The sequence below is a fragment of the Cynocephalus volans genome, chromosome 7 (genome assembly GCF_027409185.1).
Source record: "Cynocephalus volans isolate mCynVol1 chromosome 7, mCynVol1.pri, whole genome shotgun sequence".
Taxonomy (NCBI): Eukaryota; Metazoa; Chordata; class Mammalia; order Dermoptera; family Cynocephalidae; genus Cynocephalus; species Cynocephalus volans.
Window position 1 is genome coordinate 129273484 of NC_084466.1, and position 26863 is coordinate 129300346.

General features: G+C 49.6%; 1 protein-coding gene across 1 annotated transcript in view; it reads right to left on the minus strand.

Moving 5' to 3' along the window:
- Positions 1-26863, minus strand: part of CRTAC1 (cartilage acidic protein 1) — a 164667-nt gene that overhangs the window by 62357 nt on the left and 75447 nt on the right. The window contains exons 3-4 of the mRNA XM_063102816.1: positions 13057-13253; positions 668-804 (exon numbers count right to left, since the gene is read on the minus strand). Of these exons, the coding sequence (XP_062958886.1) occupies positions 668-804; positions 13057-13253 (334 nt within the window). The remainder of the gene's footprint in view (positions 1-667; positions 805-13056; positions 13254-26863) is intronic.

Genomic DNA, 26863 nt, shown 5'->3' on the forward strand with positions numbered 1-26863 from the left:
ATGGCTGCGCTGCTCCTGCCCCTCCCCCTCCTCGCACGGCCTTTCTTCCCCATTGGCTTTGGACTGGGCACCTCTGCGTAGGGTGCACTAGCAGGGCACAAAAACATTGACGGAACTATTGATTAACGAAAGTACTTGCACACTCAGGCAGCCTTCCACTCACCCACCTGTGGAGCCCTGTCCTGCTGTCATTTACTCCATAAATATTTGTGGAGGGCCCTATGGCTCAATGACTGGCACACAGGAGGCATTTAATAAGCATTAGCTGAATAAATGAATGAAAGAAAGATCACAGGATTTAGAGTAGAGGATTTTGATTCATGTCCTAGATATACTATTAATCCATTTTGGGTCCCCAGGCAAGTCAATGCTCCAAGCTGGGCCTCAGTCCCCTCGATGTCCAGTGGACACAGTGATGACAACCCCTGACCACCTTCTTCACTGGTTGCTGGGAGGGCCACATGGGGTGGGGGATGTGAACGGTGTATTCTAACTCATCCTGCGAGTCTTATTGTTAGTACTTAGCACGCACTCTGTTTAAGACGGGGAGCTGCCAAGGTGCTGCAGCCTTGGGCTCTACCCTCGAGGGCTACCACTGTCAGGGGATGTCTACCTGGTGGCTCTTCCCCTGGTTCCTCCAGACCACCATACACGACCGTGCACTCACCTTCCTGTCCACACAGGCCACAGAGCGTCCGGCAAAGAGGCTGGCCACGCCGCGGGCCACGTTGACCTCGTCACTCAGGACGTCTTCCCACCGGTTATTGCGGAACTTGAACAACTTGTCCGTGTATGTGGCCACCCCTGGAGAGAGGAGGAAAGGGAGGGCTGGTGGACAGTTCACCAAGGTACAGGTTCTGACCTCTGGGGATGTCTCATGGCACCTGTCACATGCAGGTGGGGCCAGAGGTGAATGGGTTGGGGTGCTGCAAGACCTCAAGCAGGTGAGAGTCCTGTTTGGGGGTGCACTCAGATGTTTTCAGTTGTGAGAAGAGACTCTGAGCCTTATGAAGATGGCCAACTGAGGCCTCGGAAACTAGGGAAGACATGCTGCTGTGAGGCTGGGATGATCCTCCTCAGCTGGATTTCCCACTCTGCACCACACTCCTGCAACATCATAAAGGAGATTCTGGGATTGCCAATATTTCAACACTGATGCTCAACCTAGAGTGTCTTTCCAGGAGCTGCCCCTACGTTTTCTGCTGAATTGCAGGACCTGAGCTGGGACTCAGATGAAATGGTCCTGGTCACTGAGTAGGTCTCTAAATCCAGGCTGAGGAAGGGGTTGGAAGCTGGGCTGACAGGGGTAAGGAGCTGTTTTGTCTGGAGTGTGAGGAGGGATTTAGGCAGCACTGGGAAGCCCCTAGTCCTGGGACTGGGGAGCCCCAAGAGGCAGTGGCCCTCTTTTGGGTTACTGGCCCCTCTGAGAATTAGATGGAGGCTAAGAACATTCCACTCAGGAAGTCACACATCTGCAGCACCCAATGTGCCATGTGCAATTTCATGAGGTTGGTGGCCTTCTGAAGCTTGTTCATCACTATGAAGCATCGTTCTTGGGAAGTGGGGGAGAGCTACTGGTGGCCAGAGCCTCAAGCCCTTCCAAGTGACCACTGAGGCAAGCTCTCCCCTCCACCCTCACCCTTAGCTTATTTCTTGTTAATGCAAGACCCAGTGCATTTAGGAAGGGGCCATATTCTGTCCTCAGGGCAGGACACACAGGGAGAGGAGCAGCTGAAGGAATTGGGGAAGGTGAGCTTGGGAGAGTGGACTTGGGGACAGAACCTCTGAGCTTGACTGGCTGGGTGGCCCAGGGAAGAGACAGGGGCTGAAGGGGGACAGCATGGGTTTGTGGCCAATAAGCCTGAGTTCCAATCTCAGTTCTACCTGGATTCTTCTCCTATGTTCTAGACTTTTGGCAATTTGCTTAGCATCCTTGTACCTCAGTTTCCTTATTTGTAAGTGGGGATGGTGATAATAACTACATTAAAGTTTACTCTGAGGAATAAATGAGACGATGCACATTAAAGGTTTGGCATAGTGCCCCCAAAGTGGTAGCTATCATTACACAGAAATGATTTTTCCCATTTTATAGACAAACCACTACTCTCTTGGGTTCTTCAGAGACCTGGCTGTGCACTGCAGGGGTTTGGTGAGAGTCAGTGATTCTGTGAGTGTGTGAGAGCAAGTGTGAGTGTGAGAGGGTGTGTGAGGGCATGTGAGCAGGAGAATGAGTGACCGCATGAGAGTAAGGGTGTGCTAGTGAGTGTCACAAGGGTGTGTGTGTGTGTGAGCCAGCATGTGAGTGAGGGTGCATGAGAGTAAGAGTGTGTGAGGATGAGTGTGAGAATAGGTGTGTGAGGACGAGTGTGTGAGAGTGAGTGAGAGTGAACGTGTGTGTGTGTGCAGGTGAGGGTAATGTATAAATGACCCCTCAGTGGCTCAGCCCAGGAGGGGACAAAGGGTTTGGTCTCTGAGGGCCTCAGGCCAGGAGCTCCTGAGACCATGGACCCGGACGGGCTGAGGCAGCATCTGTGGGTCCGGACTTGGCCTCAGGGATGCTTGAGGGCCACTAGAGGGCTGGCGCAGGAGCAGAGCCATCCTGCCCCTGCCTGACGCTTGGTGTGGAGCAGAGGCCTGACATGCCGAGGAGGAAGGGCCCTTCAAGAGCAGCAGGAGGTAGACCCCAGAGACCGCAGGGCATCTGTAGCCAGAGACTTGCACTAAGGCCCCTTTCTGAGGAGCCACAGGTGTGGGTCTGCACAGAGCTGCTGTGGCTTGGGAGGGATGCCCATGGGGGAAACTGAGGCGTGGATAAAATCACAGGTGCCCAACTCAGTAGGACCAAGGTCACTCCCAACATCTGACTCAAGTTAGCTACGAGGACTCCCTCCCAGTGTCACCATGGGAATTACATGAGAAAACGCACAGGAAGCCTTGGTCACAGGCCAGGCACATCGAGAGAGCTCGCAACAGCTCTGGACCACCCAGGTCCACAGCCACTCACTGACATCCCCAGGGGCCAAATGTGCTTAGAAATTGAGGTGTTTTTCCCTTCATATTTTAGAAAGGTAACACAGTGCACACATCATTTATTACATAACACCCCAGCAGGGACCAGGGGCAGCGCCCTGTAATTAAACATTAATATTCTTTCAGTGAAATATATGAATATTCACACTAAATGTGGTAAACAAAGCCTATAAATAGCTTACATCAGCTCTGGACAGATTTTGCTATCCATTGAGTTTCCCACAAACTTAAAAGCTCCTGAAGCTTTCAGAGTGCTTTGGTTTTCGGGACGGTGGAGAAGGGACTTGATCACAGCTGTTCTGGAGGCAGTGGCAGGCTTGTCATCACTTCTGGATGCCTGGGGCAGGGGGTGCGGAATCTGAGGATGGCCCCCTCAGGCTTCTGGTCTCCAGCCTTCAACAGTGAGCAACCTTTGCCCATCTCTGTCAACCAGGGTCCCCTTAGACTTTGTGTCTCCAGCTAGCCTAGGCCCTTCCTGAAATACCTTGGCGACACTCCATGAAAGCTTGGGCCAGGGTGAGAAAGTGGCTGCCAGCAGCTGGGGCTCTGCAAAGCTCTGCTGGGTGCCTCTGGAGTCAATGGGAGAAGTTTCTCAGACCGCCGAACTCCTACCTCAGCTAGACAAGAGGAGAAAATGGGCCCAAGGTAACTCTATCCCTTTCTGTTTGCTTCATCACCTCCAATTCCTCCTGCCCACCCAGGGCAGCATTTCCCAAGTGTGCTGTGTGGGACCCTGGTCTCTGTGAGCTGCCTGGAGAAAGGGTTCTGTGGTCACCTGAGTTTGGGGAAGACTGCACATTCACCCATCTCTTGGAGATTCTCAATGGACACTGGTCTATTAAAACTTTGAAAAGTCCTGCAATAAATTACCTGATTAACTCTATTTAACCCTGTGTACTTCAGCCATGGAATCCCTTTTTGCAGACCACCTATTAGCAGACAAACTGCCATCTTAGGCTGCTGATGTCCAGTCAGGCTCTGGGCTTTGGGGCCAGAAGGGTTGGGGTGCCACATGCTGTTGGCCTCTCCACTTCTCCAGCCCCCTGGCTTTGGAGCTCAACAGGGACGCCCAGAAGAATAAACTAATTAAGGTAAAATGTGCAACAGCGATGCAGAGCCTTGTAGATCATAAATGGGAATGGCAAAATCAATGGCAACCCTTCTGCAGGCACCAGCCCAGAGGCCTGGGCGACAGGAGATATGGGAGCCCATGATTTAGGAAGAGCAAACGCTCTGGCAGCTGCAACCTGGGTAATTAGGTGTGTCAGGAAGACAGATAAACAACGAGCTGTGCGGGTCGATGGCACAGGCAATAAACACCCAGCACCGGCCCCCGGCCCATGTCCGTGCATCATCCCGCCTTCCACATCCTTGTAGCTGCACCTGCCCGAGGTCCCTCACCAAGTCAGAGGGCAGCTTCTGGGAAGAGGAGAGGCTGTTAGAGGGACTCTCTTGAGAAGGTGGAGGCCTGGGAGAAACAGGGGCATGTTCAGGGGCAGGGCAGGGGGCTCTGAAGATCACAGCCCCTGTGAGAGGCAGGTGTGGGAATTCCTCTTTCCACCCTGAGTCTGGCATCTTGACGTTGAAGGAGCCTTGAAGGTCTCAGAGTCCAGTGGAACTCCCGGTTGCTGCCAGATGGCCAGTGGGAGGTCGGGGGTGAGGCTTGGGAGCCACCACGCCCTGTTGGGGGCCAGGTTGTATGCCAGATGCTGCAGAGGCCATGGGAAGTCTGAATCCTGGGGCCTGACTCAGGGCACTTACAGCCCATTTACAACATGAGAGATCAGCAAAGGGGATGCCATTAGACAGGAGTCAAACGAACACTACTAACACTTCTACAGCCTTCTCATGTGCTAGGTACTTCATGTATATTCACTCACTGCCCTCACGGCAACCTCACGAGGTGGGGACTGTTTCCATACCCCCTTTACAGATAAAGTGCCTGAGGCACAGGAGTCAGGGGACTTGCCTAAGATCCCACAATCAGCAGAGCCCAGCAGGGCAGGACTGAGCAATACATCTGGGAGATGCCATGAAATCAGGATGGAAGAGGTTGCTGTGATCAGGGAGGGCTTCCTGAGGGAGGGGGCACCTGAACTGAGGCATCTGAAGGGTCAGGGTAACAGTAGTGATGACCCCCACATGTATGGAGCACTTAGTATGGCCAGGTTCTGTGTGAAGTACTTTTTTGTTTTTACAACCACCATCTCGTCTAAACCCTGCAGTCACCCTGAGAGGTGGTGTAGCCCCATTTTACAGATGGGAGAAATTGAGGGTAGAGAGTTAATGGCCCAAGGTCACAGAGCTGGTAAGTGGTGGAGACAGATTTAAACCTAGGTCTTCCAACACCAAAGCATGTGTTAGCACTGCACTCTAGAAGGGCAGGGAGGAAGGAGTGGTGCTGTGGGCAGGAAGGATGGCAAGAAGGCGGCACAGAGGGGACACAGCTTGCCTAGAGAGAAGGGTTGGTGCAGGTAGAGGAGGAGAAACATAGCAGGGCAGGCGAGACCTGGTAATTCCAGGGCTGAGGGCAAAAGGGCCATCGGTGGCTTCTGATCTGGAGAATGTCAGGGGAAGACAGTGTTTCCAGAAGACTGAGTTGGCAGTGGAGGAAGGCGTGGGAGGGCTAGCAAAGGAGAAAATGCAGTGAGCCGCCACTTTTGTAGGAGTTCACTTTTGTAGGCCTGATTAGGGTGGTGACAGTGGGAGTGGGAGGAAGCGCCAGGTGCAGGGGGCCACAGCAGGAAGGGCAGGAGGGATTGGCTGGGTGTGGTGGGCACAGCAAGGGAGCCATCCACGATTGGGGACAGTGACCCGAGAAGGGATGCTGGGCCCACTGGGGGTGCAGAGCAGGAGCTTGGCTTCAGATGGTTTGCATTTGAGGTGAGAGGTTACTGGACATGAGGAACAGCAGCTTGCTGAGTGGTGAGGCTGGAGCCAGGGAGAAGGGAAAGACCAGGGCCATAGACTGAATCTCAGAGAGTAGCCACTTTGGGGCACAGGAGAGAGAAGAGGGGGCAGAGAAGAATGAGACATCAGGCAATAGAAAAGGGAAGGTTCTTTGTTAATGAAGATTAGGGCGCCAAGGGCCGTGGTGTTAATCAAGTGAATGGTCCTCAATTCACCATCCCGTCGTTCCTCCATACACAGCTCTGCCCCCTAGGGGGCACCCTGGATCCACTGGGCGGGTGAGTTGGGGCCGTAAAGGGCTCTTGCTGAGGATTATTGTCTGCACTGCCTTCTCCCCCAGGGGCTGGCCCCACTTTGGGAGATGACTTGAATCACGTCTGATCCTGGTGGCACAGAGAAGGGTGGGCAGGTGTGTGTGGCAGGGCGGAGGCCTCGGCCCCCAACCTCATTCATCATGCAAGGAGATTACTGCCAAAACAGCAAGGCTGCGGAGGGAGGCAGGAACACCCCTTCCTCTGGGTTGACCTTGAGCGGGTCATGAACTTGTCTTTTCCTCATCTATAAAATGGGATAAGGAGAATGGCCACCTATTCATCGGGCTGTTGCGAGGGTTAAATTAGATCATATATGTGAAGTGCTTAGAACACTGCCCGGTACATGTTAAGTTCAATAAGTAATAACAATACAACCACCGTTATCCTCATCCTCATCGTCTTCCTGCTCATCATCATCCAGGGAATTATAGGGCATAACCACAGCAGATCCACAGTGATCCACATCCCAGGAAGCAACTGTGACATTAACTGTAAAATGCTTTACAAGACTTAGTCAATGGAGAACCAGCAAAGCAGTGATGGTCCTGTGAGAAGAACTAGTTCAGGCAGCGGGACATTTAAAAAGAGAAGCTCAGGGTCCCCTGGGTCCCCGATATAATTCCTGACCCAAGCCTTCCTTCTAACTTCCCAGGGTGAAGAGGGAAACCCACTCAGCTCCTGCCATGTGCTGTACCCACATTAGCTCCTTTAGTCCTCTCCACAGCCATGCCAGGAAGACGGGTTCTTAATTTTACAGGGAGCACACGGGGCTCAGAGGGTTAAATAATTTGCCTAAGTTTGCATGGCTATTGTTAAGTGGCAATGCTGAGCATCAAACTGTGGTCTGTCTGCTGCAAAGTCCCCTTGCATGGTAGGAGAGAGCAGGGGCAGCCAGCTGGGGGGCAGGCCTGGGATCCCAAAGAAACGAATTCTTTGTTAATTCCCATTCTCATTACTGCGCTGCTTTGGCCGCCTTGCTCCATCCTCACTGCTCCTTGGGCCTCGTGTGATGAGGCACAGCGAGGGAGGAAGGCCCAGGGAGCCTGAACTCCAAACGAGGCCATGCTAGGAGAGCTGCAAATCAGGACTTTGCACCCAAGGGAAATCTGGTTGGGGGACTGGAGACCCTAGAATCTATTTAAAACCTAGAGAATCCTAGGAAAAGAGGATGGAGACTCAGGGCAGTGCATCTCAGACTTCACTAGGTACGGAAGCTCCTGGAGATTAGGACATATATTCTGGCCTAGTGGGTCTGGGGTGCAGCCTGAGAGGCTGCATTTTTATGAGTTTGCAGCTGGTTCCAGCGCTGTCGCACTTTGTGGAGTGTCTGGGTGCAGGTGGATCGGGGCCTGCGTGGAGGAGCTGCTGGACAAGCGTGCTTCTCTCGAGAGCAATGGCTCATCTACCATGAAGGCAGAAGAGGCCGGAAGTGCAACTGCCTGAATCCGCTTCTTTCTCTCTGGCATGGTGTCTGACGCCTCCTCTCCTCTCCAAGACGGTACAAACGCCTCTGCTGAAGGCCTCTCTAAGGATGATACAGAGCTCAGAAGCCATAAAAGAAGAGAGTGATAAATCCAAGTCCATAAAAATGAAAATTTTCCGCATTACAAAACCCACCATGAGCAAAGATAAAAGAAAAACTACAAACAAGGGAAAACTATTTGCAACTTGTATTACAGATGAAGGGCTAATTTCCCTAATTTATAAGGAGGTGTTAAAATCAATAAGAAAAAGACCAATAATCAATAGAAAAAATAGGCAAAGCCTATCAGCCAACAAGAGATTCAAATATATAAAGATATTCTCAGCCTCACTCATTATAAGAAAAATGAAAATTAAAGCTACACTCAGCCATTAATTTTTTCCTAGCAGATTGGCAAATATAAAAAAAATTGATGAAACATCACATTGGTGAGGGTTGGAAAGTGTCTGCTCACATCCATGGCTGATGGGGGTGAAATGAGTAGTGACCCTATGAAGGGCAATTTGGCAAGGTCGATCAAAACTACACATGTTTATTCCGTTGATGCAGAAATTCCATTTCTATGAACTTATCTTACAAATGCACCCGCAACTGTGGAAGATGGCAGGTTGCACAAGCTTACTCATTGGGTGGCACTCTTTGTAAGGGCGAAAAGATTGCAAGCAATCTAAATTTTCATCAGTAGAGGACCAATTAAATTAATGGCAAATCTATACGATGGAGTACTCTACAGCCATAAAAAGAATGAGAAAGCTGTCTGTGTATTGCCATGAAATAATATCCAAAATGTACTGTTAATTGAAAAAGCAAGGAGCAGGACTGTGAGTAGGGCATGCCACTGGTTGTGCAGAAAGGAGGGAGATATACATATTAACAGTGCTCTGCACATAGCCGATCTTCAGTGACCATTTTGTTGAACTGAATAAGTGAAAGTAAGGCAGTACTGGCTCACAGTTCATGCTGGTGCATCTGCTACCCGTGCTCCCATTTCCCCAGGCCAGGCCACGTGGGCAGGAGAGCTCAGGGATGCTCCCCAAGGCAGCTGGGTGGGCCGGTGTATGGCCCTCAGGGGAATGTGCTCTGACCAGCTCCTGCAGGAGATCTGGAGCTCCTGGATGTGGAGGGAAGAGCTGGCCCCCGTCTTTTGTTTCCCTTTGCCTCACATACCTTCCTACCTGGTTTTCACCGAGTAGCGTTGCTTGAAACACTCTGGCTTATACTTTTCCAGGTTGATTAAGCCATAAGCTGGTTTGCTAGCCCAGGCCTTCCTGGGATTGTGGTCTATCTCCTCCTTTTCCTTTCCCTTACCTACTTACCAGTTCTTAACCCTTGACCCACACCCACTTGGTACCCTCATCTGGGTGGTGTCTTCTTTATACTATGGTCCTTTTCTCTTCCTGCTCCTAGCGTCTCTCTTTCCCATGGGCCAGGAGAAAGGACTGTGGCCCTCTGCCCAGGGCACTTATAGAGAATCTGGCTTTCTTCATAGCCACAGAATTATAATGGCTATTGTTTAGAGAGTACTTGTAAAGTCCTAGGCACTGTAATAAGTGTTTTTCATTCATTATCTCAGTTTTTCATTCAAAAATTCATATGTAATGCTTCCTAAGTGATAAGCACTTCTTTGGGTCTGGAGCAGAGCAGTGAATAAGACGAAGTTCCTCCCCCCATGGAGTTAAGACTCTAGCAGGAGAGATGGGCAAACAAATATATATTTTCGGGTACTGCTAAGTGTTACAAAAAAAAAATAAAGCCAGTGAAGGGCACAGGGACTAACAGGGACACGATTTTAGGTAGGGTGCTCAGCGAAGACCTCATCTGAACAGCGGCCTGAATGAAGGGAAGGAGCGAGCACTGTGAGTATCGGTGGGAAAAACGTTTCAGGCAGAGGGAACAGCAAGTGTGGAGGCCTCGGGTGGGAATGCAGTGAGCAAGAGGAAGAAAGAGGCCAGAGAGGCAACGCGAGTCCCATCAGGATGGGTGCTGCAGGCAATGGGAAGGGCTTTGAAGATAGCCTACAGAGCCACTGGAGGGCGCTGAGTCTGTGAAGTTGATGTGATTTTTCCTGTCCTACAGTTGGGAGAACTGAGACTGAGAGAGGTCAAGTACCTTGCCAACATCACCCAATAAGTGAGGGAAAGATCCCAGGTTTGTACAAACTCACTCCCACAGGACACCGTTAGGAGGCCGGGTCTCAGTCTCTTCTGAGGACTCCAGTGCTAACACCCCAAAGGCTGGCTGAGGGAGGGGAGAGGGACTGTCCTTCCATAGGTCCCTCCAACACTGGCACAGGCTGAAGGATCGCACAGCCGAATGCCATGGACATGCCTGGGCTGGCTCCTGGAGAGGCCCTCAAGTTCCCCATAGTGGGCCGGGTGGCATTGGTCAAGCACCGTGCCAGCTGGACCCAAGGAAGTGCTGACACAACACAAATGTCTCAGCTCCACACCTGCCACTGTTGGTGAATCAATTGAGTCACTCAACTGAAAAATTAACTCAAACCCACAGACATCCCTCAAACCCACAGAAGGTCACCGGGGGATGCACACTGAGGCTGAAGCTGCTGGGCACTGTCGTCCTTGCCCCAGCCTCTCTACGCAAACACTTGTGCCCTCAAGTCCAGGAAGCCCAGGGCCCTCTGGGGCCTTCACTCTGCCTGCCTTGCTAGCCTTCCCTCTGCTGGAAAACCTCCTTTCAGGTCCAATGGCTCATGCCTGCCTATTCTTCTTGGGATTTATTTATCCAATTCCAATTGTCTGGCTGGGGCCACGGGGGCCACAAAATGCAGGGACTTTGCTCTAAAGGATCTTGGAGTCCTGGGGGCTAGGAGTAGGGAGTCAGATACCTGGAGAAATATAAGCTGTGCGGTGGTAGATTGTAGACTTCCTGAGGGCAGGGTATTTGTGTTTCATTATGGAAGCCTCCTCATGCTTAGGATAGTGCCTGGCACATAGTAGGTGCTTAATAAATGTTTGTCCAGTGAATGAATGCATTAATGAATGAGTGGGGCTATTGCTGGGCTAAGCATGGAACTGACATGATTCTGACGTAGTGGTCCTCACCATTGGCTGCACTTGGAAATCGCCTGGAGAACTGTACAGTCTGACAGCTGGGTCTCACCCCCAGAGGTTCTGATTGGATCGACTGGAGTGCAGCTCAGCTGGGATCATTAAACATTCCCCAGGTGACTCTCACGAGCAGTGAGGCTGGGAACCAGTGCTCTAGCACTCAGTGGAGCTCTGTAAGAGCAGGGGAGGGGATGCTGTCTTGCAGGTGCTCTGTGCTGGGGGGCAGGGAAGAGTCTGTCCCTATCCTCTGGCATCCTGCTTGCCAGGTTCACATTGAACAGCCCTTCCAAAGTTCTTGTTCCTGCTTCCCGGCCCTCGTGACTTTTCCTGGACTCACCCCTTCCACAGGCGTCCCTTGTTGCTGCTCCCTTCCTGACCTTGTCCCACATTAAAGAGTTGATCAGCCCATCAATTAATTGTGTCCTAATCCAATCTTGGCTTGGTTGGAGAGAGGGCAGTAAATCCAGCTGGGTAATCATGCCCTGATATTTGTGTAGGGATAATTACTATCTCTCAGGCCTCACTTGGTGGCAAGATGAGATGAAAACCCATAAAACACCACCCGGGGCTGTGGCTCATTGTTTCTTGGCTGTGCATGGCTGGCTGCCAGCCACCAGTGCTGCCCGCTCCTGCCCCTGGCAGGGCCCCAACCTCTTCCCCTCCCATTCATGCAACTGGCAGGGCTCAACATCAGGGACAGTCTAGGGGCTAGTCCTGGCTTGGATTTGGCAAACCAGCAGGGGCAACATTGTGGCCCAGAGGAAAGCCAGTGTGGATGTCGGGGTTGGGGGGAGCAGAAGGGTGGCCCCCACAGCCGGGCAGTCACCAGCCTCTAGTATGTTGGGAGGTCCAGGACAGTGCCTGCTCAGGTCTGAACCACAGGGTCTCGTCCAGAGCCAACCCAAGAGGCTGCTGCCATCTGGAGTTCAGTGCAATCCAACCTGGCCCTGAAAGTACTTGAGGCCCTGCACGCCCCAGGTGGACATCATGGCATGGGGCTTTCCCCCCAGATGATACAGCCCCACAGGAGCAAACTTGAGATCTGGGCCTCAGAAAACATGAGAGTCAGGGGTAGGGAACCACCTTGATCTGTAGCCCAAAAAACATTGCCCTCAATGCATGCAACGCTGAGCAGCCACCACAAGCCAGGCTCTCCATGGGGCCCTCAGGACACAGGACTGAGTAAAGCCAGGGAGTACCTTGATTAAAAGGAGAGGTCCAGAGTCAGGCCCCTGGCTTTGGATGATGGGACTTACGAGCTCTGTGGCCTTGGGCAAGTCAGGTAACCTCTTTTGCCTCAATTTCCTCAACTGTAAAGTGGGATTTACCAATACCTAGCTAACTGAGCTGTTGTGAGACTTAAATGAGATAACATAAACGCTCACATCAGGGCCTGGCTCACAGTAGGTGCTACTTAAGTATTAGCTGTTGTCATTATTGTTACTATTATTTAGCCCTCCGGGCATCAATCTCCCTCATCTGTTCCTTAGCGGGTAGAGCCTTGCTATTCAGAACGTGGTCCTGGACCAGCAGCCACATCACAGCCTGGGAGCATGTCAGAAATGCAGGTCTTGCCCCTCCAACCTGCTGAGTCTGTCTGCATTCACACAAGACCCTCGGTGATTCGGAGGGATGCACGCTTCAGTTTGAGAAGCTCTGAGCTAGAGAAGGCTCCATGAACTCACGTCTTCCTCAAAATTATATCCCCAGCACCTTTGGCCACTAGCTGGATGTAGAGTAGGTGCTCGGCAAAAACTTGTGGAATGAATAAACAAGCTCAGCTAGAAGCTGTGGGGGGCCCTTGAAGGATCTCAAAGCACTTTAGAAAGGGAGCCAGTGTAGAGGAGATTCCAGATGATGTCTGCTGGCTACGGCAGTGACCCAGGTGACAGCAATGGGTGCTTGAAGCTGGGCAGGAGCAGCAGGGATGGAGAGGAAGGAGGGTTAGGAGGACTGGGGGACTGTTCAGATTGGGAGGTGAAAGGGACACACAGTCCGAGGAGAGACCTGGTCTCCTCTGTTCACGCCCCTGCATCTTGGCCCAGGGCCTGGGAATGAGAACATGAGGCTTCATGAACAACACAAGAAGAGGCCTTCTAGGACGGAGGGAGGTCCTGGAGGCAGCAGGGGACTGCGCTTGGGGATCCGGTAACAGTGGCCTGAGGAAGGGCCAGGGTCCGCAGGCCCTCCTCCAGCTGGCACTGGGAGGGAGGAGGTGGGAAGCAGGCAGAGGCTGAGGCCCCGTCCTTACCCGAGAAGGCATTGTTGGTGTTGAGGAAGTAGATCTCCTCCCGGCCATCCCCGTCGATGTCGCAGGCTGTGACGCCGATGGCGTTCCCCTGCCGGTCCCGCAGTGCATAGTAGGGTGAGCTGCGCTCGTCCACCGCGATGTTCACCAGCCGCTTCTGGGCCTGGTCGTACTTCAGAACCAGGTTGGGGCCGTTGTACCTGGAGGAGGGACAGGTTGGGGACATTGGGGAGGAGAAGCTGGGCCCACCCTGTCCCCCCTGACCAGAGCACGGGCTGAGTCGTGGGGCAATTCTGCCCGAGAGCATTCCCAGGGGACCCTCGCCAGCTTTGTCTCGGGGGTCCCTGAGTGTTTGATGAGTGTCCCTGTATCAGATGTGGGTTCAGGCACAGTGAGAGTCAACTGGGCCCCTGCGGGACATGATAAACAGGGCGGGGTGGCGGAGGCGAGTGGGCCGCCAGTGACGGCCCCCTTACCACAGGCTTCACTGAAGAAAACTAAAACCTCCCTGGCATTTACCTTGCCCGCTTCAATATAAAAGGCACTTTCACATTTATGATCTCATTAATTTAAATCTAACAACAATCAAGTGAGGTAGGCATGGAAGGCTGCATTATCAACCCATTCTACAGGTGAGTAACTGAAGTTCATCAGGCAAACGGAAGCTCAGAGAGGTTGAGTGCCCTTTGCAGGGTAACACAGCTAGTAAGCGTCACGTGCTGGGACTTGAAACCAAGACCCTTGTTATGGTTTGAATGTTTGTCCCCTCCAAATCTCATGTTGAAACTTAATCCCCATTCTAACAGTAGTAAGAGGGCAATCCGACTATGGTATTTGAAAGGTAGAGCCTTTAAGAGGTGATTGGATCATGAGGGCTAGACCCTCAAGGATGGATTCATCTATTCATTGACTAATGGGTTAATGAATTACTGGGTTATTGGGGAGTAGACTGGCGGCTTTATAAGGAGAGGAAGAGAGCACGTTAGCACACTCTTGCCCTCTCACCGTGCATGCCATGTGATGCACTGCCTCAGGATTCTGCAGGGTCCCCACCCGGAATGCCCTCACCAACTATACCCCCTTGATCTTGAACTTTCCAGCCTCCCAAACTGTGAGAAATAAGTTTCTTCTCTTTATAAATTACCCAGTTTCAGGTATTCTATAAGAAGTGAAAGAAAATGGACTAATGCACACTTTCTGCTCTCCCAAGAGACCCTGCATGAATGAACCCTGGAGGAGCAGAAGGCTTTGTCGCTGAGGTTTGGAACACCTCTCTCCTGAAGAACGTCTCCGCATTTAAGCAGTAGTATGGAATCAGCTTCTCTGTTGGGAGAATATGAACACAGCTAAGTTATTAGGTGGACCTGCTGAATCTCCTTTCCTAAGGAACTCAAGACAAAAGATTAAAGTGCCCATCAGGCTCCTGCACCCACACCACCTCCTTGTGGCATGGAAGCTCAGGCCATTCCTGCCTCAGGGGCTTTGCATTTGCTGTTCCTTCTGTCCAGGATGCTGTTCCACTGGATATCCACACTCTGGCTCCCTCCTTCACTTCCTTCAGGCCCTTGCTCAATCATTCCTCTGCAGTGAGGCCTTCTCTGCTCACACTCCCCAGTTCTGCAGCCACTACCACGACAACCCTGTACACTTTACCCCTCACCACTGTTCTCTTCCCCACAGCTTCCACCACCGGCTGACCACTCTGCCTTCTTGTTTATCTCTTCCTTCTCTGTTCGGTCCCACTAGAGCGCTGTTAGCTACATAAGAACTTTTTGTTCATTTTGTTTTCCAGTGCCTAGAACAGTGCCTGGCATACGACAGGTGCTCAATAAATATTGTCAAATGATTGGATGAACGAGACCTCAGAGCTCATGCTTGGGTCATCAGGGCTTAGGTATCTGATGGTTGATTTCTTCCTATCACCTCTCAATCTGGAGAAAATGAGGGTCCCACAGGAAAGCAGCATGCCCAAGGTCACCCCCAGGCAGCAGAGCCATTAAAGTCTGAAGGCCACCTCCTGCCTCCTGGGAGCACCAGCCTGCCAGGCTCTCCAGAGGAACACAGCCAAACCCCATCCACAGAGTCCCTGAGCCCTTGCCTCTGTCTCACCCTGAGCGTCAGCATCTGGAGTGAAGTTCAGGTGCTGGCCTCTGGATGGGCCCCAGCTGAGAACACCTGGGGAGGGCAGGAAGAACTCTCCAAGGCGTTCGAGAGAAATTGCTTCTTTCTTTCCTGAATCAGATCCAACCTGGCCATCTCCTTTGTCACCAAGATGCAGAAGCCAGTGAAGTTTGGGGAGGCTGAACAGCTGGCCAGGAGCCTTCTGGCACCCACAGTGTGTGAAGGGAGAGATGGCCCTCATGGGGGCTGAGTCAGAGCCTGGTGATGGAAGGTGGCGCCTTGGACACCTTGATGAAGAGTGTCTGAGGGCTGCTTGTCGATGTAAGGAGACGTGTCTAGGCAGGGGAGACAGAACACTTGGGTTCCAGCATTGTCAGCAGCTGGCTCCAGCCCCTGAGGACAGGAAGTGCCTTTTGAGCGCTAAACACTAGTCCTGAAAGCTTTGGGGTCTTTTGTTCTTTCATTGCTACTGCACCTCCTAAGACGACTATATTCATGGAGTGCTTGGCCTTGTTAAAAGCTCTCTCACATGCATCGTCTCACTTGAGCCTCGCATAGTCCCAGAAAGAAGGTAGGTAAGGCATTTTTCTAGAAAAGGAAACTGAGGGTCAGAGAGGCAAAGTGAAGTCCAAGGTTACACAGCTTGCGAGTGGCAGTGCTGAGCCTTTGTCTTTAGGGTGCAATCCCGTGTTCTTTCTACACTGCCTATGATGCCAACACTCTTTATCCTCTGCAGTATTTTTTTCTCCTGGCAGCCTCCCCCAGAGTAGCAATCTTGAGAAATGCCCGAGAACTTCATGAAAATGGCAGCGATAATGGTAAACTACGTTTCTACAGCACTTTACAATTTGTAAAGCACTTTTCATCCTTGATCTCATTTGCTTCTTAAATGCTCTGCCAGAGATTAGGATGGTGGCCTTGGGCTGGTCAGTTCCCTCTCTAGGCTCTCGGCTTCTTTTCTGTAAAATGAGAGAGATGGAGGCTGGCGGGTTAGCTCACTTGGGAGACCGTGGTGATGGTAAAGTGATAGAATTGGACTAAATCAGGGGGCCACAAAATGTGTGGACAAATGCAGCCACAGGGCCCTACACTCTCAGTTTTAACCAGAGCATTTCTATGCTGATACATTTTATTTTATGCATCACCTTCCACAATGTTGTTTGAACAAGGGATTCCAGAGCCAAAGGTTGAAATCCAGTGGACCAAAAGCTCTGTGGTCAATGTGTCTAACTGCAACCTTATGAGACGAGCCCAGCAGGCATCCCCTCCCCCAGGCTATGGCTGAGGAGCCACCATATGAGGTCCAGCATTGACACCCTCCTTCACATCCCCTGGCCCTTGGGTCTTTACCATCCCCTGAAGCCAGCTCCAAGTGGGATGTGAGGAACCAGGGCCTCCCCACATATAGTCCTGAATCTGGGATGGCTTCTGTACACACAAGGTCCCTGCACCCATGGTTGTGGCCTTGGCAGAGCAGATGGCCCTGGCTCATCTCTTCTTTGAAGAACTTGGCAATGCTAATTCCAGGACATCTTCTAAGGGGATTGTGAAGTGATGTTACTAGGCTGTATCAAATTCTTGGATCTGTTACAGAATGATTATGTGCCATAGAGGTTACCCCCAAACCTACATAGTGTCCTGGGATGAATGCTGACACTCTGGTCCTCTTCATCTGCCACCCCCAACCCTAGACCCACATCCCCTAGGTTGGGTTGACAACCCATGGTGCAAGGCCATGCACAGAGCTGCCTCCCCCTCCACCCAGGCGGCCCTTGGCTGGGTCTGCTGACACCCAGAGCCTTGCACCATCTTCCCCAGGAAAGTAGCCCTACCCCTTCCTCCTCTTCTCCATGGAGCTGGCACTCCAGTTTGTTTCCTCGCCCTCCCTGAATATGCTCTGCCCTTTTCGATCCTGTGTCTTTGCTCAGCTGCAGCCTCCCCCTCCCGAGGGGAATGTTCTCACCCTCCCATCCTCCCACGAAGCCTGCCCGACTGCCCTGGCTGGATGTGACCTTCTCTTCTCTGGATACCCACAGCGTTTTGCTCCTCGCGTATTCCTGCGAGGGCAGAGAGGTTTGTGTTCCAACATCACCTCCCTCATTAAAACATCTGCTTCTTGAGCCAAGGAAGCATGTGGAGTGGATGCATCTCTGCATTTTCTGTGCTTACAGCAACGCTTGGCATCGAGAGGGTGCTCAACATATGTCTGTTTGATGCAAGAATGAGTGAGTGAGTGAATGAATGAATAAAAATAATCATGGGGAACGTGAATAGAGCAGTCACCACGTGCCAAGCACTGTTCTAAGTGCCTTATTCCCACTATCTCATTTCATCCTCACAACAGTCGTAGGACGGAGGTCTTATTAACGTCCCTGTTTTACAGATGTGGAAACTGAGGTGCAGAGGTTAGATGGCATGCCCACAGTCACTGTGGTGTCAGTCCCCAAGCTGACAAGCCTGTGGAGCCAGATTTAAGCTATAGGGCATTACTCTCTCCGACACCTGCCAGAAATTTTTGGGCACTTCTAGAAATTTAGGAGGCTTTGAAGCTCTGTTAAATGGAGCCAGGAAGTGGGACAAGGGCCCATGTTCTTTTTTTTTTCAAAAGATGACTGGTAAGGGGATCTCAACCCTTGACTTGGTGTTGTCAGCACCATGCTCTCCCAAGTGAGCCACGGACTGGCTCAGGCCCATGTTCTTAAAGAGCAGCTGTGGCTTCTGAGTATCAAAGGGTGGGCAGCAGGCAGAAGCAATTGGCTTGGTGGCAACTGTAAATTCTGCTTGAGAGACATCACCAAGGGCACCACCGGTCCTGGCTGTGGGTGCCATCCATAGGGACAGCATTGCTGGGGAGAGGAGGGGGCCTGGGGTTAGCCCAGAACAGCCTGGGGGCGGTGTCCTGGCCCTGCTGTTTTCTGGATCTGACCTTGAGCTTGTCATTCAGTTCCTCTAAGCTTCAGCTTGCTCATCTGTAACTCGAGACTGCCACACACCTCACAGGATGGCTGTGAGGATTAAGCGCAAGAGCGTGTGTGATGACACTTGGTAAACTGTGAGGAGTTACACAATTATAAGTTCTTATCATTATTTTTAAAAAAAAAAAAAATCCCAAGGCACAATCTCATTCTCCAGTGATCATTTTGATAGTTTGCAAACATGCTCCACTATTTCTCATCCCCAAACATCCCACCCTTGATTGCTCATCCTTTACAGGAATATTTCTTTATTCCTCTTTATAACTTGACTTCTTAAAAAAGCTGTCTTCACAAGCTGTCTCTACTTTCCCACCACATGTTTTCCCCACCCAAATACACCTTCCACCCCAAATCCACCAGAGCCAGCCTTGCTCCTGTCATCGGTGGCTTTCCTGTGGCCACATCTAGGGACACCCTTTCTGTCCTCATCTCCCTTGGCCTCTTGGCTATACATGGTGTAGTTGCTGCCTTCTCTGCCTCTGCCCTGCCACTCTCCTCTGAAAACTCTCCCCTCCTGGACTTAGGATGGCAGCCGTGGGTTTCCTGCCTTCTCTCTGCTTCCTCTCCTTCCCTCTGTGCAGATTCTTCCACGCTCTTAATGCTGGAGTCCCCAGGCCTGGCCCTGGGCCCTCTCCCCTTCTTTCTCTCCCCTTTCACAAGGGGTTAATATTCATTCCCATGACTGACACCTCCCAGATTTACATCTCCAATCCCAGTCCCCAATCCAAACTCAGACTCATGTATCTGACTGCCCACCTGACGTGCCGCTTGCAAGTGCCACAGCCACCTCTGATGGAACCTGTCCAAAAGGGAACTATCGATTGGCTCAGCCCTGCCTCCCCGAGTGAGCCCCCAAGTACTAAAGGCAGAAGCCTGGCGTCAGCCCTGGCTCTCCCTCCCCTTGTCTTCACATCTAATTCACCAGCCAATCCTGTCCTTGTTACCTCCTAAAATACTTCACATCCTTTCTCTTCTTTCCTCCCCTACTACCACCATCTCTGAAGAGCTTCCTTTCTATGCTTCCACACTTGCCACCTCCCAATCTAATTCCCCCACACTGCAGCAGAGTCATCTTTTTAATACAAAAATCAGATCATGCCATCCTCCTGCCTAAAACCCTTTGGTAGCTTTCCATTGTGTTGGCATGAAACCAGAGCCATGATCACTCCTGGCCCAGGAGCCTGGCACGGCTGCTCCTCCACCTCACTGACCTCCTCCAGCCCCCTGGGCTCCTTTCAGCTCTGGCTGTCCCACCAGGCATGTGCCCAGCCAGGGATCTCTTGCAGGATGGCTCCCTCTGCCCAGAACACTCTCATTCTACTTCCCTCCTTCCTGTCCCACAGCTGGCTCCTTCTCATCCTTTAGGACTCACGTTAAAAGGCAGCTCCTTAGAGAGATCTTCCCCCTTGCTGGTATCCCAGTCACTGCATCCAGTCCCCTGCTCTTGTTTGCTCTATTAGTTATTGCTTACTCCTCCCAGTAAACCACAAGCTTCATGAAGGTGGCGACTGTGTCTTGTTCACTACTGAGTCCCCATCATCCCATGCATAGTGACAGTACATGTGTAGAGTGGATGGAAGAGAAGTTTCCTAGGGAGGTACAAGTTGCTGAATGAAAGGTCAACTGAACCTCCAGTCTTTAGTTTGGTCTTTGACCCTCCACTTTCATAATTCCCAGAACATATGTACAAACACGTTAATGACAAAAAGGATGCCAAGAGTTGGTATCCTGAGTAAGGGGGAGAGAGAACAACAAAGTGTTATAGATATAGAGGATCGACTTATATTCTGTTCAGAATCGTTGACCCATATGGAAAAAAAAATCACTTAGGCAGTCGTATTAAGGGGAAGCCAGATAAAAGAATGTAATCATTGAGTACCTACTCTATACTGTGCTAACTAATTTACATATGATATCTCAATTTACAGAAATAGAAACTTTTTTTAGATTTGAAAGATATATAAAATATGCTACTTAAGAAAAAAAAAAACTAAAGAAAAAAACATGCTACCTATTTTGAAAATTCAGAACAGGAAACTTGTTTTTGTTAAAACATTTTTTTCATTAAAAAGTGAAAAAATATCTCTATTCAACATTATAGTCAAGGGAGAGAGGCAGGGCAGAAAGAAGAGACGACGTATCTATGCACAAAGAATGCAAGACAGAGACACGCAGAATATGCAAAAATGGAAATGCAGGACAGTGAAGCCTTTAAACAGAGAGAGAAAAACATGCACATAAACACAGGTAAAGAGACCGACCCCTGTAGAACAGAGACACATGGAAAAGGGGATCTGGAGACCTATAAAGACAAATGGAGAGACCCCTAGGAAGATTCAAAGTCATGGACATATAAACAGGACTCCGAGATATTGTCGTAGAGAAACAATCCCATCTTGTGGGCATCTTGGGCATTTCTTCTAAAGATTTTTAAAGTTGTGTTGCATTTTAACAACTATGGGCATAAAGGGGTATTTTATACTTGGTCACTTCAATGCCCTCATTGTAAAGATTAAAAAAGTGAGTTTCAGAGAAATGTGACTTTCTGAAATCCAGACAGCTAATCATTAGAACAAACTGCAAGACAAACTTATGCCTTGTTCTAAAGCAGGGAGCAGCAAACTGTGGCCTGTGGGCCAAATCTGGCCTGCTGCCTACTTTTGTAAATAAAGTCTTACTGGAGCACAGACACGCCATTCATTTACCTATTGTCTATGGCTGCTTTGGCTAAACAACAGAGTTGAGTAGTTGCAACAGAGACAGTATGGCTTGAAAGCTGAAAGTATTAATCATCTGGCTCTTTACAGGAAAAAAAGCCAACCCTGGGTCTACAGGGGTGTCAGCCTTATATCATGAGTGTATTACAAGTTTTAAATGACCATTATCATATACAACAAAAAATTAGAAGAAGGTTTGGTAAAAATTCATTTGGGGTCAGTACTTGGGAATACACAGTTTCCTAAAACAAGTATTTCAGGGAGAATGAAGGTTGAATGTCAGGTCTTAAAGTGGAGATTGTGAGGCGAGATAACCTTTGGGAAAAAAAGAGACCAAAAAGAGCCACTCAAGATGAGAACAGTGTTCTATAGATAGGGATTTAATTAATCTAAGGCTAAGAAATAAGCAAGAGCATGTGCCCTTTCAGTGAGTTCAGTGGTAAAAGGAATGTGGTAGGTGGTCTCTAAATATGACCATTATCATTTCCTTTCTTCTCTGTATACATGTGTTACTCCACCCACCAAGAGGTGGAGTCTATTTCTCATCCTCTTGAATGTGGGCTGGCTTGTGATTTGCCTTAATTGGTGGAATATGGTGTAAGTGATGTTGGACCAGCTCTGGGCCTAGCCTTTAAGAGGCCTAGCAGCTTCCAGTTTGTCTCTGGGGGAAGCCAGTCAGCATGTAAGAAATTTGACTGCTTTGAGACCACCATGCTCTGGAGAAGCCCAAGCTAGCCCCATGGGGAGGCCACATGGAAGAGTGCTGAGGCACTGGACATGTGAGGAAAGACTTCTGGTGCCTTCCTGCCCAGCCCATTGACAGCTGAATGCAGCTGAAAGAGTGACACCAGCTGATGTCATGTGGAGCATGAGAACCACCCAGCTGAGCCCTGCCCAGATTCCTGACCCACAGAATTGTGAGAAATAATAAATTGCTTTTAATCTCCTAGGTTTTTGGAAAAGAAACTAGGTCATGATGACCTATCATTTCAGGCCTACACAGGAAGAGGAATTTATCTCCGGAAAGTAGAGAAAATGATGATTCATAAATCATTAGAATTTTCTAGAATAGCCATTTGAATTCACAGTAGACAGGTCTCCCCTGGGGAGGCCTGGATTCAGTTGGGTTGGTACTTGGATCTCAGAGTATCTGAGGATCTGTGTAGAGCCTGAGGGTGGAAGGGTAATAAGAAAGGGATTCCAGAAAATTCTGTTTTTCTACTCTTTCTAGCCATTTCGAAATATTTTCCATTTTGAATGTACACCCTTGAGCATAGCTCATTTCTTTGGAAATGTGTGTAATACTCTTTTTTCCTTTTTACACAGTTAATTCTTTGAAAGCCATTGAAGTTAAATAGGACCAGAAAACATATGGGAAGGCATTCAAACAGGAGATTCACAGATTGTATCCTGGAACAGGATATATCCTGAGACCAGGTATTAGTTTCAAGGAATGGAGTCTTTGGTGATGGGAGGGTTCTGGGCATAATGAGAAATCTAGGCTGGAGTTTCCACAGCAGTGTAAATTGGATGGGGTTGGAAAGGGCGTCCCAGAAACCACCACAACAAGCAGATTTAATCCTGATTTAGGAGCTGGCCAGAGTGGAGAAGACCCCATAATAGAGTGCTGTATTGAAGAAGGTTACCTTCAGATAAAAGAGAAAAAACCTTTTGTTCTAAGGGGTGGTTGGTTTTTCAAGAAAGGGATGTCTGGTAGCAAAAGGTCAGAATAATCTGCAGTGATGAGTGCCTGTGTTCTGTAAAAACTCCACACAGACTGACTGATTTATGCCTTGTTCTAAAAAAGATCTGTGCTCAGCATGTGCTCTGTGCCCTTGGAATTTCTTATATTTTGATGAACACAGAAGCACCCAGAAGGCAGAGACTATCATACACGGCTCTATCCCCCACCATACCTAGGACAATGCCAGCAAAGAGCAGGTGCTCAGTCTTGTTTGTTGATGTTGATGTTGTTGATGATAATGAAGAAGACCATGACTCCATCCCTCAATGTGTGTTTCCAGGGAAAGAGGAAGACAGGGAGGCAGGGATCCCTAAACTCTCAAAGAAGGGATTCAGGGGACAGATGGTGGCTGTGTTCATCAGGATTCTTTGGTTCCAAGTGACAAACTCTCAACCTGAACTAGCTGAGGAATTTATTGGTTCAAATGTTCCAACTGCAGGAACAGCCAGGGTGGGGCTAGGCCTCCGGGTGAATGGTACCAGGGCTCTGACTCAGGAAGGTGCCAGGACCTCCTTTTCCTTCCTCCTTCCTCCTTCACTGTCTGCGGGCCTCATTCTCTCCCACCATCCTTCTTCACAAGGCTTCAGCTGTGGCCGAACCAGCCCCACATTGCAGCTTCAGCAGCAGAGTGGAAGATGCTTTCTTTCCTCAGCTCCAGTGTGGAAAACCCCAGGAAGAGCTCTGATGGGCCCAGGCTGGGTCACCTGTCCATCTCAGAGGCAGGAGCTGGGAGCCTACCATTGCCCAGTACCAAAGCCAGTGAGAGCAGCAGCATCTCAGGAGCCATGTGTTTCCAGAAGAAGTACCAGGAAGGATGCGGGATGTGTCTCTGGATGACAGTGACTCATCTGGGTCTGCACATCCTGGAGACAAACTTACCAGGGCCTCCTCATGGAAGGCAGTGCTTCCCTGGCACCACCAAGCCCCTGTGCTCTCTAGGCACATCACGAGGTCGCCCATTCCCCTCCAGTAATCCCAGAAAGAGGTGAACACAGAAAGCGGAACAACTGTTTGACTCACTGGGTTCTGGAACTGGGTGTGGTTCTTGACCTCCTGCCTGATCTTCAAGCCTGTGTTCCAGGCTGCAGGGATGCAGGAGACACTGAGTTGGCAGCAATACCAACAAGTTGATCACAGAGTCCAACCAGAGTTCATCCACTTGCTGTGAATTTAGGCAAATCACTGCTTGGTCACAAAACACTTTAAACTTGACTCAAACTTTCTTGCCTTCATGGCTTCATGCTATAACTACCTGGAAGCTTCCAGCTATAAGGCTGTTGGTCTTTGTCTCTCTTTCAATTGAGGAGGCCTATTTAGAGGCAGAATGGTGGGGCAAGTAGCCAAGGGATGTATCACTCCTCTTTAAGAATAAGAACAATGTTAGTCATTGACTTCATTGCACCCTTTGGGGTCCTATTTCTAGGCCAGGCACATTGCTCGGTACTGTGATGGGTACACATGGCATATGATGTAATTCTCTGCTCAGAGAGTCTCCACCTAGTACATCAAATAAGGAGTGGCCACAATCCCAAGCTTTCAGAGGAAAGAGAGGTCATTTTGCTGGTGTAAAGTCTTTGTAAAGAAGGTGCATTTGGTATAGAACCTGAGGGATTTATAGGATTTTAATAGGAAATATATGGGTCAAACATTTATGAAAGGAATGTTATGAGCCAAAAAGATCAGGGGACAAAAAAATATGTAAGGAACAGGGGGTAAAAAATATGTTTGAGGAACAGAGGGTACATTAGCTGGACAACAGAGAAACGTGTGTTGGGGAATAGTGGAAAACCGTGGAAGGCACTCTGGAAAAGTACATGGCAGCTAAGATTGTGGAAGATCTGGTGTGTAAACTAAGGCTTTGTTTTTTTGGTAGGAAATGGGGAGTCACTGAAGGATTCTGAGCAGGGTGTACCATTATATCAAAATACTGGTTTGGAGAATGTTGTCCGGTGTCTGTGTGCATGAAGGACGGTCAGGGAGAGAACTGAAGAAGGAGAAATTGGAATCACAACTGAGAGGCTTACACACTGCCATTTACCATGGTAAGTGGGGCATGCAGGATCAGCCCCCTCAGAGGGTGAAGCCAGGACAACTCAAGGAGTGGTGAGTTGTGGAGGGCAGGTGGCAGGACCCTAGTCCCACAGAGAAGACAGGCTCTGCTCCAGGAGTGGAGCAATCAGTGCAGGGGGTCAACCTGGACAGGAGGACACAGGCAGAGGTGGAGTGCAGGCAGAGGTGGAGTGCAGGCAGAGCTGCCTCAGGGAGCAGCACCGGGGCAGGGTGGGCAGCCCTGCAGAACCTGGGGCAGGTATTTGGGATCTTAGGATCCGGAACAGGGGCTGCCTTCCCTCAGCCCTGGGGAGTGGCTTGGTAGAGGTGGCAGAAGTATCTGCTTTCCAGAGTGAGGTGGGTTCTGTAGGGGCAACACAGAGTGGCAGAGAGAGCACTGGACTTGGAGTCCGAACATAAAGACTAAGAGGCTTTATGCTCTGAGGTGAGGTGCTGGGCCTACGAGTCAGGCCACCTGAGGGCAGGTTCCTGTTCTGCAACTCTTAGGCTATGTGGGTACCCTTGGACAAGTCACCCAACCTGTCCAAGCCTCAGTTTCTTCATCTGTAAAGCAAGGATGCTGTAATCATCTCCCATGCCATAAGGTTATGCCAAGGATTAATATCATACCTGTAAAGTAGTTAATACAGAGCTTGGCACAGAGCAAATGCTTAATAAACTCTAGTTAGTCTGTCTGTCTTCTGCCTTATATGCTCACTGCCTGACACATAATGGGAACTCGATAAATATTTTTGGAAGAATGAATTATTTTTATTACCCGTGTAGCCTTGAGCACAGGAAACTGTGAGCTCCACGGAATTCTGGACTATATTTTATTCTTCTAGCCCCTGACACAATGTTTGATAAAAGAACCTGCTTATATTTACTAGGATTCACTTTCCTCATCTATAAAGTGGGGCTAATAATATTTGTTCTACCTCAAGGTCAAATGAGATAATACATGTGAATGGTGACACAGCTGTAGGTGTTACATGCATGCGCGCACGCGCGCGCGCGTGCACACACACCCACACACACACACACACACACAGTATATGGCTGTTGTCTCAGTAGCTGTCTGAGCCCCTGGGGAGCCCTAACTCTTCTATACAATCCAACAGTAGCATAATGATAGGCTCATTGAGCTATAGGAATGTTTTGGTAAAGGGAGACAATAGGCATTTGCTGAGGGCCTGGTCAGCAGACAGCTGTGGTTTTCTCCAGTAGGGAGGAAGTCTGGGCTGGGCACTGAACTGGAGATGGACAGGAGGCTGCTTTAAGCCAGTCTGGCCTGAGGTCTGGGTTGGATGAGTGAGCAGACACAGGTCTCTAGACACAGGTCACAGGCCACGGTGAGGGGCAGAGATCAGATAGGTCTCGGCTGTCATGCAAAGACAACCAGGTGGGCATTGTTGGTCACAGCTCATGGAGGAATGCAGATGGCCATCTTCTAGTCACAAAAGTCCTGCCCTGCTAGCCCAGGGCTCTGTCCAACCAGAGTCCTGAACCAGAGGCTAGCTGGTAGCTGGCCCCTCTTCATGATGGTGAAATTCCCCTGTGATGACTATCTGCTTAGAATTTCTTTTTGTTTTGTTTGTTTTTCTATTGATCAATCATGTTTATTTAAAGTTTTCTTAAAATTAAACATTTTTAATGGGAGTAAAAAAATTAGTAAACAACCACTTCATCTCTTCTCTCTTACTCTAGCCACATAAGTCAGCTGTAATGGATGATATAGATTTCAGCCGTACTTTGTAAAATACTCCAAGAGCTGCCACAGTATCAAGAACTAGAGAAAACCGCCACTCACAATAAACTACCAACATAAATGTAAATACCATGTGGTTCTAATTTTCTTTCATACAATCCCAGACAACCCCAAATAAATTTATAAATACTTTATGAAAAAAAAAACAATTTAAAAACCTATCTAAACTATTTAAAATATTTAAATGCAGAGATCTCAAATTTCCTTCAATCAGGTCAGAAATCATCACAAAAATTATGATCACAGAAACAGAATGAGTTGAATGTTTAAGTTCAGTAAAACCAAAAAAGCTCCATGTAACTTTTAAAAAATATAACCATTTACTCAGATATACTGTAAAAAGGAATGGTGATAACATGGGAAGCAAAAATAAGCTTGCAAGTGAAATTTCTAGAAGCTCATGAAAACAATACCATCAAATTGCAAATGCAAAAAG